This window comes from Myxine glutinosa, chromosome 2, assembly GCF_964187855.1.
Source record: "Myxine glutinosa chromosome 2, kmMyxGlut1.1, whole genome shotgun sequence".
Taxonomy (NCBI): Eukaryota; Metazoa; Chordata; class Myxini; order Myxiniformes; family Myxinidae; genus Myxine; species Myxine glutinosa.
Window position 1 is genome coordinate 107,998,120 of NC_136262.1, and position 18,897 is coordinate 108,017,016.

The 18,897-nt window shown below is 42.9% G+C and overlaps 2 protein-coding genes across 2 annotated transcripts in view; both read left to right on the forward strand.

The window, feature by feature from the left end:
• Positions 1-18,897, forward strand: part of LOC144890862 (uncharacterized) — an 812,162-nt gene that overhangs the window by 57,369 nt on the left and 735,896 nt on the right. The gene's annotated exons all lie outside the window — the stretch shown is intronic.
• Positions 1-18,897, forward strand: part of MBP (myelin basic protein) — a 72,991-nt gene that overhangs the window by 22,070 nt on the left and 32,024 nt on the right. Inside the window, exon 3 of the mRNA XM_068107503.2 lies at positions 17,935-18,051. Coding sequence (XP_067963604.2) covers positions 17,935-18,051 — 117 coding nt within the window. The remainder of the gene's footprint in view (positions 1-17,934; positions 18,052-18,897) is intronic.

Genomic DNA, 18,897 nt, shown 5'->3' on the forward strand with positions numbered 1-18,897 from the left:
GGTACTCCTCGTGTTTCCTCTGTCCATTTGTGGCTCTCGACTGTTCCAAATACAGGGCCTTTAAATGGCCTAATATCAATCACATCAGTGCCAAGTCTTGAGAGGAACAATGGCCAATCTGTGAATGCATTCCTGCCAATTCCAATTCATCAGCATGTGACCTTCACCCGGCTATCCGTCCTCCCCATCATGGCCTGGCTGGACCTTAGTTTCACATTCATCCTTTAGCTGCAGTGCATCTACTGTCTCCGATCAAGGCCATCGCCACGCAAATTTTATGCAAACACTACGTATTTGGTAACACAAGCAACCGATGGGTTTATGGGTTTGTAATAAAGGCAGAGAGTAAAAAAAAAAATGCAAATCCGTTTCCAAATTTGCGCATTTATTTTCCCAATGACGACGCACTCAAGCACTGACATGAGATTTTATTTGCTTTTTAAGAATTTTTTTTACAAATAAATTACAATTACAAACAAAGCCCACTTATACCATGAAAACAAAATGTCAAAAGTGCAAATGAAAAAAAGACCCGATAATATTATAAGTATACAAGTGTTAATCCCATCGCTTTGCTGATGGTAGATGAACACAACTTATCTTGTGTATGATGTTACAGATTATTAATACTCAATATTTGCAAAATATTTTAGAAACATTTTGTTTACTGCTATAAACCCAGTGTTAATTTTCATAACATGCACACTTATTCACCAAAAGGCAAAAATCATGAATTTGTTTTATGTTCTGAGGGATCAGAGGTTACATCGTTTGTTTGTTTTTTCAAGTTGCAAAATACAATTCTTATTGAGTCATGATTAAAACATCACCACCGTAAAGGCCTAGCCCAACACCAGATGTAACGCTGTAACACTGTCTTACGACACCACCATCTTACTAAATCCTGGTATCTGGAATTCAGCCCATCACCTACGGACGTCAGATAGAGTTCGATACATGGGTTTTGGTGTTCAACTGCCATCGGCAAAGCGAGGGGACTGGTTGAGTGCTGCAGGCCGGGATGTGCATGCCCATAGAGGCCTAGCCTAGCGCTACATGCCACACAGTAATGATGTGCCAGACATAACACCGCAATGATATCCCAGACATAACACAGTAATTATGTCCCAGACATAACACAGTAATTATGTCCCAGACATAACAAAGTAATGATGTCCCAGACATAACACAGTAATGATGTCCCAGACATAACACAGTAATTATGTCCCAGACATAACACCGTAATGATGTCCCAGACATAACACAGTAATTATGTCCCAGACATAACACAGTAATTATGTCCCAGACATAACACAGTAATTATGTCCCAGACATAACACAGTAATGATGTCCCAGACATAACACAGTAATTATGTCCCAGACATAACACAGTAATTATGTCCCAGACATAACACAGTAATGATGTCCCAGACATAACACAGTAATTATGTCCCAGATATAACACAGTAATTATGTCCCAGACATAACACAGTAATGATGTCCCAGACATAACACCATAATGATGTCCCAGACATAACACAGTAATGATGTCCCAGACATAACACCATAATGATGTCCCAGACATAACACAGCAATGATATCCAGGACATAACACAGTAATTATGTCCCAGACATAACACAGTAATTATGTCCCAGACATAACACAGTAATGATGTCCCAGACATAACACAGTAATTATGTCCCAGACATAACACCATAATGATGTCCCAGACATAACACCATAATGATGTCCCAGACATAACACAGTAATGATGTCCCAGACATAACACCATAATGATGTCCCAGACATAACACTGTAATGATATCCCAGACATAACACAGTAATTATGTCCCAGACATAACACAGTAATTATGTCCCAGACATAACACAGTAATGATGTCCCAGACATAACACAGTAATGATGTCCCAGACATAACACCATAATGATGTCCCAGACATAACACCATAATGATGTCCCAGACATAACAGCATAATGATGTCCCAGACATAACACAGTAATGATGTCCCAGACATAACACAGTAATGATGCCCCAGACATAACAGTAATGATGTCCCAGGCATAACACCACAATGATGTCCCAGACATAACACCATAATTATGTCCCAGACATAACACAGTAATGATGTCCCAGACATAACACAGTAATGATGTCCCAGACATAACACAGTAATGATGTCTCAGACATAACACAGTAATGATGTCCCAGACATAACACCATAATGATGTCCCAGACATAACACCATCATGATGGCCCAGACATAACACAGTAATGATGCCCCAGACATAACACAGTAATGATGTCCCAGACATAACACCATAATGATGTCCCAGACATAACACCGTAATAATGTCCCAGACATAACACAGTAATGATGTCCCAGACATAACACAGTAATTATGTCCCAGACATAGCGCCGTAATTATGTCCCAGACATAACACAGTAATGATGTCCCAGACATAACACAGTAATGATGTCCCAGACATAACACCATCATGATGACCCAGACATAACACAGTAATGATGCCCCAGACATAACACAGTAATGATGTCCCAGACATAACACCATAATGATGCCCCAGACATAACACAGTAATGATGTCCCAACCATAACATCTTAATGATGTCCCAGACATAGCACCGTAATGATGTCCCAGACATAACACAGTAATGATGTCCCAAACACAGCGCTGGAATTATGTCCCAGACATAACACAGTAATGATGTCCCAGACATAACACGGCAATGATGTCCCAGACATAACACCATAATGATGTCCCAGACATAACACAGTAATGATGTCCCAGACATAATACAGTAATGATGTCCCAGACATAACGCAGTAATGATGTCCCAGATATAACACGGTAATGATGTCCCAGACATAACACAGTAATGATGTCCCAGACATAACACGGTAATGATGTCCCAGACAGAACACAGTAATGATGTCCCAAACATAACACAGTGATGATGTCCCAGACAAAACACCATAATGATGTCCCAGACATAACACCATAATGATATCCCAGACATTAAACCATAATGATGTCCCAGACATAACACCATAATGATGTTCCAGACATAACACAGTAATGATGTCCCAGACATAACACAGTAATGATGTCCCAGACATAACACCATAATGATGTCCCAGACATAACACAGTAATGATGTCCCAGACATAACACAGTAATGATGTCCTAGACATAACACAGTAATGATGTCCCAGACATAACACCACAATGATGTCCCAGACATAACACAGTAATGATGTACCAGACATAACACGGTAATGATGTCCCAGACATAACACAGTAATGACGTCCCAGACATAACACAGTAATGATGTCTCAGACATAACACCATAATGATGTCCCAGACATAACACCATAATGATGTCCCAGACATAACACCATAATGATGTCCCAGACATAACACCATAATGATGTCCCAGACATAACACCATAATGATGTCCCAGACATAACACCATAATGATGTTCCAGACATAACACAGTAATGTTGTCCCAGACATAACACCATAATGATGTCCCAGACATAACACAGTAATGATGTCCCAGACATAACACCATAATGATGTCCCAGACATAACACAGTAATGATGTCCCAGACATAACACAGTAATGATGTCCCAGACATAACACCAGAATGATGTCCCAGACATAACACAGTAATGATGTCCCAGACATAACACAGTCATGATGTCCCAGACATAACACCATAATAATGTCCCAGACATAACACAGAAATGATGTCCCAGACCTAACACAGTAATGATGTCCCAGACATAACACAGTAATGATGTCCCAGACATAACACAGTAATGATGTCCCAGACATAACACAGTAATGATGTCCCAGACATAACACAGTAATGATGTCCCAGACATAACACAGCAATGATGTCCCAGACATAACACAGTAATGATGTCCCAGACATAACACAGGAATGATGTCCCAGACATAACACGGCAATGATGTCCCAGACATAACACCATAATGATGTCCCAGACATAACACAGTAATGATGTCCCAGACATAACACAGTAATGATGTCCCAGACATAACGCAGTAATGATGTCCCAGATATAACAAGGTAATGATGTCCCAGACATAACACAGTAATTATGTCCCAGACATAACACAGCAATGATGTCCAAGACATAACACAGTAATGATGTCCCAGACATAACACAGTAATGATGGCCCAGACATAGTGCCGTAATTATGTCCCAGACCTAACACAGTAATGATGTCCCAGACATAACACAGTAATGATGTCCCAGACATAACACCATCATGATGGCCCAGACATAACACAGTAATGATGTCCCAGATATAACACAGTAATGATGTCCCAGACATAACACAGTAATGATGTCCCAGACATAACACACTAATGATGTCCCAGATATAACACAGTAATGATGTCCCAGACATAACACAGTAATGATGTCCCAGACATAACACAGTAATGATGTCCCAGACATATCACAGTAATGATGTCCCAGATATATCACAGTAATGATGTCCCAGACATAACACAGTAATGATGTCCCAGACATAACACAGTAATGATGTCCCAGACATAACACAGTAATGATGTCCCAGATATAACACAGTAATGATGTCCCAGACATAACACAGTAATGATGTCCCAGACATAACACAGTAATGATGTCCCAGACATATCACAGTAATGATGTCCCAGATATATCACAGTAATGATGTCCCAGACATAACACAGTAATGATGTCCCAGACATAACACAGTAATGATGTCCCAGACATAACACAGTAATGATGTCCCAGACATAACACAGTAATGATGACCCAGACATAACACCATAATGATGTCCCAGACATAACACAGTAATGATGTCCCAGACATAACACAGTAATGATGTCCCAGACATAACACAGTAATGATGTCCCAGACATAACACAGTAATGATGTCCCAGACATAACACAGTAATGATGTCCCAGACATAACACAGTAATTATGTCCCTGACATAACACAGTAATGATGACCCAGACATAACACAGTAATGATGTCCCAGACATAACACAGTAATTATGTCCCAGACATAACACAGTAATGATGACCCAGACATAACACAGTAATGATGTCCCAGACATAACACAGTAATTATGTCCCAGACATAACACAGTAATGATGTCCCAGACATAACACAGTAATGATGTCCCAGACATAACACAGTAATGATGTCCCAGACATAACACCATAATGATGTCCCAGACATAACACCAAAATGATGTCCCAGACATAACACCATAATGATGTCCCAGACATAACACAGTAATGATGTCCCAGACATGACACAGTAATGATGTCCCAGACATAACACAGCAATGATGTCCCAGACATAACACAGTCATGATGTCCCAGACATAACACAGTAACGATGTCCCAGACATAACACAGTAATGATGTCCCAGATATAACACAGTAATGATGTCTCAGACATTCCACCATAATGATGTCCCAGACATAACACGGTAATGATGTCCCAGACATAACACAGTAATGATGTCCCAGATATAACACAGTAATGATGTCCCAGACATAACACGGTAATGATGTCCCAGACATAACACAGTAATGATGTCCCAGACATAACACAGGAATGATGTCCCAGACATAACACCATGATGATGTCCCAGACATAACACCATAATGATGTCCCAGACATAACACCATAATGATGTCCCAGACATAACACTGTGATGATGTCCCAGACATAACACCAAAATGATGTCCCAGACATAACACAATGTCCATAAAGATGTCCCGGACATAACACAGTCATGATGTCCCATACATCACACCATAATGATGTCCCAGACAAAACACAGTAATGATGTCCCAGACATAACACCATAATGATGTCCCAGACATAACACAGTAATGATGTCCCAGACATAACACAGTAATGATGTCCCAGACATAACACCATAATGATGTCCCAGACATGACACAGTAATTATGTCCCAGACATAACACAGCAATGATGTCCCAGACATAACACAGTAATGATGTCCCAGACATAACACAGTAATGATGTCCCAGACATAACACAGTAATGATGTCCCAGACATAACACAGTAATGATGTCCCAGACATAACACAATAATGATGTCCCAGACATAACACCGTAATGATGTCCCAGACATAACACCAAAATGATGTCCCAGACATAACACCATAATGATGTCCCAGACATAACACCAAAATGATGTCCCAGACATAACACCATAATGATGTCCCAGACATAACACAATGTCCATAAAGATGTCCCGGACATAACACAGTAATGATGTCCCATACATAACACCATAATGATGTCCCAGACATAACACAGTAATGATGTCCCAGACATAACACCATAATGATGTCCCAGACATAACACAGTAATGATGTCCCAGACATAACACAGTAATGATTTCCCAGACATAACACCATAATGATGTCCCAGACATGACACAGTAATTATGTCCCAGACATAACACAGCAATGATGTCCAAGACATAACACAGTAATGATGTCCCAGACATAACACAGTAATGATGTCCCAGACATAACACAGTAATAATGTCCCAGACATGACAAAGCAATGATGTCCCAGACATAACACAGTAATGATGTCCCAGACATAACACAGTAATGATGTCCCAGACATAACACAGTAATGATGTCCCAGACATATCACAGTAATGATGTCCCAGATATATCACAGTAATGATGTCCCAGACATAACACAGTAATGATGTCCCAGACATAACACAGTAATGATGTCCCAGACATAACACAGTAATGATGTCCCAGACATAACACAGTAATGATGACCCAGACATAACACCATAATGATGTCCCAGACATAACACAGTAATGATGTCCCAGACATAACACAGTAATGATGTCCCAGACATAACACAGTAATGATGTCCCAGACATAACACAGTAATGATGTCCCAGACATAACACAGTAATGATGTCCCAGACATAACACAGTAATGATGACCCAGACATAACACAGTAATGATGTCCCAGACATAACACAGTAATTATGTCCCAGACATAACACAGTAATGATGTCCCAGACATAACACAGTAATGATGTCCCAGACATAACACAGTAATGATGTCCCAGACATAACACAGTAATTATGTCCCAGACATAACACAGTAATGATGTCCCAGACATAACACAGTAATGATGTCCCAGACATAACACAGTAATTATGTCCCAGACGTAACACAGTAATGATGACCCAGACATAACACAGTAATGATGTCCCAGACATAACACTGTAATGATGTCCCAGACATAACACCATAATGATGTCCCAGATATAACACAGTAATGATGTCCCAGACATAACACAGTAATGATGTCCCAGACATAACACAGTAATGATGTCCCAGACATAACACAGTAATGATGTCCCAGACATAACACAGTAATGATGTCCCAGATATAACACAGTAATGATGTCCCAGACATAACACAGTAATGATGTCCCAGACATAAAACAGTAATGATGTCCCAGACATATCACAGTAATGATGTCCCAGATATATCACAGTAATGATGTCCCAGACATAACACAGTAATGATGTCCCAGACATAACACAGTAATGATGTCCCAGACATAACACAGTAATGATGTCCCAGACATAACACAGTAATGATGACCCAGACATAACACCATAATGATGTCCCAGACATAACACAGTAATGATGTCCCAGACATAACACAGTAATGATGTCCCAGACATAACACAGTAATGATGTCCCAGACATAACACAGTAATGATGTCCCAGACATAACACAGTAATTATGTCCCAGACATAACACAGTAATGATGACCCAGACAAAACACAGTAATGATGTCCCAGACATAACACAGTAATTATGTCCCAGACATAACACAGTAATGATGTCCCAGACATAACACAGTAATGATGTCCCAGACATAACACAGTAATGATGTCCCAGACATAACACCATAATGATGTCCCAGACATAACACCAAAATGATGTCCCAGACATAACACCATAATGATGTCCCAGACATAACACAGTAATGATGTCCCAGACATGACACAGTAATGATGTCCCAGACATAACACAGCAATGATGTCCCAGACATAACACAGTCATGATGTCCCAGACATAACACAGTAACGATGTCCCAGACATAACACAGTAATGATGTCCCAGACATAACACAGTAATGATGTCTCAGACATTCCACCATAATGATGTCCAAGACATAACACGGTAATGATGTCCCAGACATAACACAGTAATGATGTCCCAGATATAACACAGTAATGATGTCCCAGACATAACACGGTAATGATGTCCCAGACATAACACAGTAATGATGTCCCAGACATAACACAGTAATGATGTCCCAGACATAACACAGTAATGATGTCCCAGACATAACACAGTAATGATGTCCCAGACATAACACCATGATGATGTCCTAGACATAACACCATAATGATGTCCCAGACATAACACCATAATGATGTCCCAGACATAACACTGTGATGATGTCCCAGACATAACACCAAAATGATGTCCCAGACATAACACAATGTCCATAAAGATGTCCCGGACATAACACAGTCATGATGTCCCATACATCACACCATAATGATGTCCCAGACAAAACACAGTAATGATGTCCCAGACATAACACCATAATGATGTCCCAGACATAACACAGTAATGATGTCCCAGACATAACACAGTAATGATGTCCCAGACATAACACCATAATGATGTCCCAGACATGACACAGTAATTATGTCCCAGACATAACACAGCAATGATGTCCCAGACATAACACAGTAATGATGTCCCAGACATAACACAGTAATGATGTCCCAGACATAACACAGTAATGATGTCCCAGACATAACACAGTAATGATGTCCCAGACATAACACAGTAATGATGTCCCAGACATAACACAGTAATGATGTCCCAGACATAACACCATAATGATGTCCCAGACATAACACCAAAATGATGTCCCAGACATAACACCATAATGATGTCCCAGACATAACACCAAAATGATGTCCCAGACATAACACCATAATGATGTCCCAGACATAACACAATGTCCATAAAGATGTCCCGGACATAACACAGTAATGATGTCCCATACATAACACCATAATGATGTCCCAGACATAACACAGTAATGATGTCCCAGACATAACACCATAATGATGTCCCAGACATAACACAGTAATGATGTCCCAGACATAACACAGTAATGATTTCCCAGACATAACACCATAATGATGTCCCAGACATGACACAGTAATTATGTCCCAGACATAACACAGCAATGATGTCCAAGACATAACACAGTAATGATGTCCAAGACATAACACAGTAATGATGTCCCAGACATAACACAGTAATAATGTCCCAGACATGACAAAGCAATGATGTCCCAGACATAACACAGTAATGATGTCCCAGACATAACACAGTAATGATGTCCCAGACATAACCAAGTAATGATGTCCCAGACATATCACAGTAATGATGTCCCAGATATATCACAGTAATGATGTCCCAGACATAACACAGTAATGATGTCCCAGACATAACACAGTAATGATGTCCCAGACATAACACAGTAATGATGACCCAGACATAACACCATAATGATGTCCCAGACATAACACAGTAATGATGTCCCAGACATAACACAGTAATGATGTCCCAGACATAACACAGTAATGATGTCCCAGACATAACACAGTAATGATGTCCTAGACATAACACAGTAATTATGTCCCAGACATAACACAGTAATGATGACCCAGACATAACACAGTAATGATGTCCCAGACATAACACAGTAATTATGTCCCAGACAAGTAATGATGTCCCAGACATAACACAGTAATGATGTCCCAGACATAACACAGTAATGATGTCCCAGACATAACACAGTAATTATGTCCCAGACATAACACAGTAATGATGTCCCAGACATAACACAGTAATGATGTCCCAGACATAACACAGTAATGATGGCCCAGACATAACACAGTAATTATGTCCCAGACGTAACACAGTAATGATGACCCAGACATAACACCATAATGATGTCCCAGACATAACACAGTAATGATGTCCCAGACATAACACCATAATGATGTCCCAGACATAACACAGTAATGATGTCCCAGACATAACACAATAATGATGTCCCAGACATAACACAGTAATGATGTCCCAGACATAACACAGTAATTATGTCCCAGACATAACACAGTAATGATGTCCCAGACATAACACAGTAATGATGTCCCAGACATAACACAGTAATTATGTCCCAGACGTAACACAGTAATGATGACCCAGACATAACACCATAATGATGTCCCAGACATAACACAGTAATGATGTCCCAGACATAACACAGTAATTATGTCCCAGACGTAACACAGTAATGATGTCCCAGACATAACACAGTAATGATGACCCAGACATAACACCATAATGATGTCCCAGACATAACACAGTAATGATGTCCCAGATATAACACAGTATTGATGTCCCAGACATAACACAGTAATGATGCCCCAGACATAACACAGTAATGATGCCCCAGACATAACACAGTAATGATGCCCCAGACATAACACAGTAATGATGTCCCAGACATAACAACCAAAAGTGACATAATTTGCATGAATGATGTGTATAATAATGGTCAAAAAAGAAAATGACAACTTCATTGTCAACACTTATGTAAGCTCTACAAAGGTGTTGTGTTGTTGCTCTATTTAAAATGAAACCCATGATTTGTTCAGTCACACCTTTCAAGAAAAGGTTTAGTAGCATGACATTTATTCATTCATTTTGTGTGCAGCCTGAAGCTACTGGTTTGCATCATTTCTGGTACCACTGATGCAGTGCCCCCTATATGTTATTGCTCGCCTCCTCTTCGTGAAGGACACGCCCAATTTAGCATCCATCCAATGGACGGCACCCACATTGATGTATCACCGCACCTGTGAAACACCGGGATGACAGTTTATAGCCGCGTCGGGATTCGAACCCAGGCCAGACAGCTCATTGGCGAGTGTAGCATGAGGTCCTGCATCTTTGTCATTGAATTACACATCCTTCACAGTTCATGTTTATCATGGTGCTGCCAAAGTACTTTCATGACTGGAGGGCTTCAGATACCCTGTTGTGGGTTTACCTTTATTGTTTCATCCACGTCTTCGGGACACTGACATCCAGAGGTTGGGGTCATTTTGAATCCACGTTATTGGAGGCACCTACCTCATTAGGCATGTGTTTTGGCTTCAAACAGAATGAAGAACTCCGGTAGTCTTAATCGTGAAGGCGAGTGTTGTTCTGCATCGGCGGACAGGTAACATAATGTATGCAATCAACGTAAGGTATATCAAAGTTTGCTAACCACCTTAAGAAGCAACGAGAAGGTGACATTTTGGGCGTTAGCTCTTTACTGGAGCAAACTAGCTTAAAACAAGTTGAGCTGGTTTATTTATCTTTTTGAAATTTATACTGGTTGTTGATTTCTTCTCTTATTTTTTTTGTTTACAAGATCGAGTCTCGTGTAAGAGCTGACATTGATCACAGAAAGAGAAACTGACACATCAAACATAAAACATATGATAAAGGGAGCGGGAGAACAAGATGGAGAGCAGGGACATCGGGAGATCTGTGGGAGGGAGAGGGCTTGGGGGGGGAGGAGGCATGGGAAGGCGGGGGGGGGGGAGGGAGGAGAAGAGGAGGCATGGGAAGGCGGGGGGGGGGGGGAGGGAGGAGAAGAGGAGGCATGGGAAGGCGGGGGGGGGGGGAGGGAGGAGGAGAGGAGGCACGGGAAGGCGGGGGGGGGGGAGGAGGAGAGGAGGCACGGGAAGGTGGGGGGGGCATGGGAAGGCGGGGGGGGAGGGAGGAGGAGAGGGGGCATGGGAAGACGGGGAGGGGGGAGGACGAGAGGAGGCATGGGAAGGTGGGGGGGGGGAGGCATGGGAAGGTGGGGGGGGGGGGAGGCATGGGAAGGTGGGGGGGTGGAGGAGAGGTGGCACGGGAAGGTGGGGGGGGGTGGGGAGGAGGAGAGGAGGCACGGGAAGGCGGGGGGGCATGGGAAGGCGGGGGGGGGGGGAGGGAGGAGGAGAGGGGGCATGGGAAGGCGGGGAGGGGGGAGGACGAGAGTAGGCATGGGAAGGTGGGGGGGGGGGAGGCATGGGAAGGTGGGGGGGGAGGCATGGGAAGATGGGGGGGGAGGCATGGGAAGGTGGGGGGGGGGAGGCATGGGAAGGTGGGGGGGGGGAGGAGGAGAGGAGGCATGGGAAGGTGGGGGGGAGGCATGCGAAGGTGGGGGGAGGCATGGGAAGGTGGGGGGGAGGCATGGGAAGGTGGGGGGGGGGTGGGAGGAGGAGAGGCGGCATGGGAAGGTGGGGGGGGGGGGAGGCATGGGAAGGTGTGGGGCGTGGGAGGAGGAGAGGAGGCATGGAAAGGTGGGGAGGGGAAGGCATGGGAAGCCGGGGGGGGGGGGGGGAGGCATGGGAAGGGGGGTTGGGGGGAACAGCAATGATGATACCTTAAACAACAATGAATAACTGAAACAACAATGTCATTATAAATCATATGATATCATGGGAATGATCTCATAACTTGATTATGAAGCCAAAACTGAATTGGTACCATCTCTATAATCGGAAAGTCACAGAAATACAAACCATACGTCATCAAATTTGACAATGGCCCATATTTAATGTAAATTGATTATTCGTATCAACAAATTATATGTTCGTGTAAAGAAAAGTGAGAATCACCCAAAATAAGTCCTCAGTTTACAAACACCACCCAGCAACTGGCACGATTGTACGGAGTATTTGGCCAGGTATGTAGTCCAACATGAGCAAGAATTCCTCCCGAATGTTTAAACAACTTTACTGCAGATTCCACAGACTTCTGATCCTCACGAGGACACGGAAGTAAAGAACAACAAGCAGACTCAGAACAGGCCTTGGGTGAATTCTGACTTGAATTCATGGCCACTTACAACCACAGTGTCTTTCAGTCGTGAAACGTCAACCAAATCATCTGAATACAACAACAACAATAACATGCATTTTAAAGGCCATTTTCCCTGCTAGAGCGGGGGTTAGCCTTGCGGTCCCCATGACAATCCTCTCCATTTTGCCCTATTTTCTGCATCTTCCCTTGTTAACCCCCTTGCCCGCATTTCTTCTTCCACCATCTTTAACCAAGTCTTTCTCGGTCTTCGCCATCCTCTACCTCCTTCTACATTCATTTCCATCACTCTTCTCAACCAGTCACTTTCATCCTTCCTCAACACATGACCAAACCATCTCAACCTGTTCCTCTTCACAGCATCAATCACAGGCTCTATTCCCATCATCTTTCGCAATTCATCATTTGTCTTCCTCTCTCTCAACGATACTCCGCACATCCGTCGAACCATTCGCATTTCCACCCTTTCCAACCTTCGTTGCTGCTCTACATTCATTACCCATGTCTCACTCCCATAAATCATAACACTTCTCACACATGCAGCATACACCTTTCCCTTCAGCTTCAACGACACTCCCCTCATCATCAGCACGCCACTCAGTTCCCAAAACTTCTTCCATGCACATCTCACTCTAGCAACCGTTGCCGAGTCTGATCCACCTTCTTCATTCAGCATCTCTCCGAGGTAGCAAAATGTTTTCACACCTTCCAGCTTCACGCCGTCTCCAAGATCCAACTCAACATTTCCTCCATCTGCAGCTACCTCTGTGCACACCTTACATTTGAATGTAGCTGCCACACTGGTTGATGACCCTCTCAAACCACTACATTTTTGATGAACCCACTCAGCGCACATTGTACATTGAATGGAGTTCACTCCGACATCCTTCCTGCACACAGCACATGGCCACTTCCCAGTTCTTTCCACCTCACTACATGCTTTACCACTTGCCATCACCTTCGTCTTTCCGATATTCACCTTCAGACCTTTTGTCTCCATACATTCCTTCCACTTGTTCATCTTTTCCTTCAGTCCATCCATACTTTCCGCAATCAACACCAGATCATCTGCATACAACAACTCCCACGGTAAACCCTCCTTTACGTTCTGAGCCAGCACCTCCATCACAGCTACAAAGAGTAGTGGACTTAGTAACGACCCCTGATGCAGTCCCACCTTCACCTCAAACTCACCACTGTTTCCGTCCTTCGTCCTTACAGCTGTGCACGCTCTTTTGTACATTGCCATCACTACTCTGATCAACCATTCCTCCACTCCTAACTTCCTCAATGCCCATGTCAATACTTTGCGTGGAACCCTGTCGAATGCTTTCTCCAGATCAACAAACCCAAGAAACAACTTCTTCCTCTTCTCCATGTACTGCTCCTGCAACTGCCTCACAATGAAAAGCACGTCTGGCGTTCCTCTTCCTGGCATAAATCCAAACTGCATTTCGTCGATCTTCACTTTCTTCCTCATCCTCCTCTCCAACACCCTTTCCAATACCTTCATTCCATGCTCCAATAACTTTATCGCTCGGTATGAGCCACACTCCAGAGGGTCACCTTTCCCCTTGTATAGAGGGATGAGGGTACTCAGTTCCCAATCCACTGGAATGCGGCCTGCTTTCACCACCAGATTACAGATCTCTGTCATTCTCTTCACACCCCAACTTCCTGCTGCCTTCAACATATCTCCCACAACTCCCGTCGGCCCTACCGCTTTTCTACCCTTCATTGCTTTTATCGCTTCCTCAACTTCCTTCTCAGTTATCTTCTCTGCCGGTCCTAAAACTGGGTTACTCTCTTTGTTGCCATCCCATTCATTCTCTGTATTCAACAGCATTTCCATATATCTTTTCCATCTTCCTTTAATTCCATCTGGGTCGACAACGATTTGTCCCACTTCATCCTTCAAGCAACTCACCCCCATCACATCACACCTCTCTTTCGCTATCTGCTTTGCAATCCTGAATACTGCTTTCTGACCCTCTTCCGAATCCAAGCGTTCTCCGAACATTTTCCTACATGCCTCCTGCGCCTTTGCTACCTCTTTCTTTGTAGCCTTCCTGGCTGCCTTATAACTTTCATGCTCTGCTTTTTCTGCTCCCGTACCCTTCGCCTTCTGCCACTCCTTGAACTTCTTCCTCTTCTCGTCAATCCTCTTTCCAACTTAATCATCCCACCACCATGTTTCCGAGTGCCTCGGTGGTCCTTTTGTCCATCCACATACCTCACCAACGGCTCCCAACAGACTAGCTTTCATTGACATCCAACCACTTTCAAGCTCAACCACATCATCCTCTACCCTACTCAGTCTCTCTTTTAATGCCTCCCTTACTGTCACCTCTTTCAACCTCCACACCTTCATTCTCGGTTGGTACTTCACCCGCCGAGCTCTCCTCGCACCTTTCACCCTTTTGTCGCAGACAACCAAGTGGTGCTGTGAAACAGCCTCCTCCCCCGGGATCACCTTTGTGTTCCGGAGGTGCCCCCTATCTCGCCTACGCACCATCAGGTAGTCAACGGTTGTCGTCGACCCACCTGACGTGTATGTAACAAGCTTATTATCCTCTTTCTGGAACTGAGTATTACAAATCAACAAATCAGCTCCATCAGCAAGCTCCAAAATCCTTTCACCTTCTCCATTTCTCACACCATATCCGTAACCCCCATGAACTCTGTCAAAACCATCCATACTCCTTCCCACATGTCCATTTAGGTCTCCTCCTACCACAACAACTTCCTCATCTTTCACGTTTTTCATCAGCTTCTCTATCGCACACCAGAACTTGTCCTTCTCTTCATCGCTTCGACCAACCTGCGGAGCATATCCCGAGATGACGTTCACCAAGAGCTTTCCAATCATCATTTCCACCATCATCAACCTATCACTCACTCTAGTCACACTCACCACACTGTCTACAAACTCCTCAGAAAACAGGACACCAACACCATTCACGCCCTCCAGGCACCCTTGCCACATAAACTTGTATTTCTGTCCCTGCCTACCCTTCACCATTCTCACACCACTTCCCTTCCATCTCATCTCTTCCACACAACATATGTCCACTCTTCTTCTGACCAATACTTCCACCACTTCTCCTGATCTCCCTGTCATTGTCCCTACATTCCATGTCCCAAACCTCAGAAACCGATCTCCACTTCGGGCTGTACCCTGCCCATATGTAGTTGTAATTGTCATGGTTCTCTTTTTGAGGCAATGTTTTTATGGTCGGATGCCCTTCCTGACGCCAACCCTCTTCGTTGTCTCTTACGACACGCAGTATCATCTTATATACGGGGTGGCCCATTTAACTATGCACAATTTTGAACCTTGTTAAATTTTGAAATATGTATCAATATCCTGTAAAAATTGTTTGATTTTGTTTCTTAGCAATAGAATTATAGTGGTTCAAAATTGTGGATAAAAAATGGATCCCCCTATCATCATGAAACAACATGCCTGTCTGTGTGTTCGTCTGTCTCCCATGCGTTTGTCTGTCTCCCATGCATTCATGTTTCCCGTGCGTTTGTCTGTCTCCTGTGCCTTTGTCTGTCTTCCATGCCTTCGTCTGTCTCCCGTGTGTTTGTCTGTCTCCCGTGCATTCATCTGTTTCCTGTGCGTTCGTCTGTCTCCTGTGCCTTCGTCTGTCTCCTGTGCCTTTCTCCTGTGCCTTTGTCTGTCTCCCGTGCGTTTGTCTGTCTCCCGTGCGTTTGTCTGTCTCCCGTGCGTTTGTCTGTCTCCCGTGCGTTTGTCTGTCTCCAGTGCGTTCATCTGTCTCCCGTGCATTCGTCTGTCTCCCGTGCGTTCGTCTGTCTCACGTGCGTTCGTCTATCTCCCATGCGTTCGTCTATCTCCCGTGCGTTCGTCTGTTTCCCGTGCGTTCGTCTGTCTCCCGTGCGTTCATCTGTCTCCCGCTTGCCGCGCTGGGTTTGAAAAGCTCCTGATTGGTGATTTTGCATTTTAATTTCACTGTTCTTGATGCAATATAGTCAATCATTTTATTGTCCCTTCCAGTAATCTTTAAAATCAGCATGAACATCTGGATTAAAGTAGATTTAATACAGATTTTTATGGAGTAACACAATTTAAAATAGCTATATTTCCCCTCTTTTATGACAAATCCAATCTCCGCCGCCAGATGTTGCACCACCATTTGGTGTTTGGCGATATAAGTATCTCAGAGCTTTGCTTCCGAGTGAAACCAAGAGAGCAGCACAATTAACCTTTTTAAATTGGCATCAAATTGTCAATGAAATAATTTAAATTGATAAATAAATTTAAACTTTTCCCATCACTGGGGCTGGATACGTTTGCTTGTAAAATATGTGTTGGAGTTGATATTGCAAAAGAACTGTCTTTGGAATCAAGTACCCTTGTAGACCAGCTGTAATGCTGACCTATGGTGGTCGTTGATACTGTAACTATCATGATGTGTACATCACTGTATTTTTCTTTAATGATTCTGAAATATTTTAAATTGTGAGTCTGAACAACAACATGTCACCCTAATTCAGCGAAGGCAACAATTGTGCTTATTACGGCTCTGGATCAAATGATTATTTACGGTAGAGGTAGTCATGGTTTCATAGACTATCACGTCACATCACCCAGGACACATGACAAACAACCTCAATTCTAAAGCCTCGGTAACAGATTGTAATTGGAGCTTCCTGTTAGCCATATATACTCCCGAATATGCCCGACTTGGGCAAATCGTTTTCGAGTACAGATGGTTGGAAATATCTGAGCTCAATAACAGTATATCCTGAGAAAGACCACGTGATTTTATCTACTTTCTAGGAAACATCGGTTCACATCATTCTGAAAAAAGTGTCTGTGGCAATCAAGTCGAGTTGCAAAAGGACACCGACCCGGAGAACATGGCGACAAATGATGGGACTGATGAAGATGTGTTTGGTAAGTTTTCATTCATTTTCATTCACTCGGATTTTTATACCTGCTCAACATGTACACAGATGTCGACTCTATTTGTGGTTTAATTTAAAGAATACCAGGATTGTAGGGCAGGTTTAGGTACCTTGACTGGCAATAATGAGCCATTGTGTGAGAGCACCTTTGTAAACTGAGCCTGAATTTGGCACAGGCTAGCTGTAGTGGAGATATCAATGTGAAAGGTGGTTGGATGGAAGGTTTGTCTATTGTGTTTGCTTAGGTTTAATAAATAAATAAACAAGAAGACGTCATGTGGAGCATGATACTTGCAAAACCCACTTCCCTCCTCACCCCTCACCCCCAAAAAAGGTTGCCATTGATCCATCAAATTGTCCATTTCATCAAGATTAAAATTAACGATCTTGATCAAAGCTCGGGTCAAGAGGATGACAAGTGATGATTTTTCAGATGAAAATTGATGATTTTAGAAGTTTGACCTGGAGTTGACATTTGACCTTTTGACCTCAAAAATAGTTGGTTTCCCACTTCAGTGATGCACTATGTAATTGCTGTTTAATTTTCAGGTTAATAAGATACAGTGATGATTTTTCAGATGAAAATGGATAATTTTAGAAGTTTGACCTTGAGTCTATCCTTAACCTTTTGACCTTAAAAATATATGGTTTCCCAATTCAGTGAGGCACTATGCAAATGCTGTTAACTTTTCAAGTCAATCGGATGAAAATTGATGATTTTGGAAGTTTGACTTTGAGTTGACCTTTGACCTTTTGACCTCACAAATACTTGGTTTACCAATTTAGTGACTCAGTATACAAATGCTGTTCAATTTTCAAGTCAATCGGATCAAAA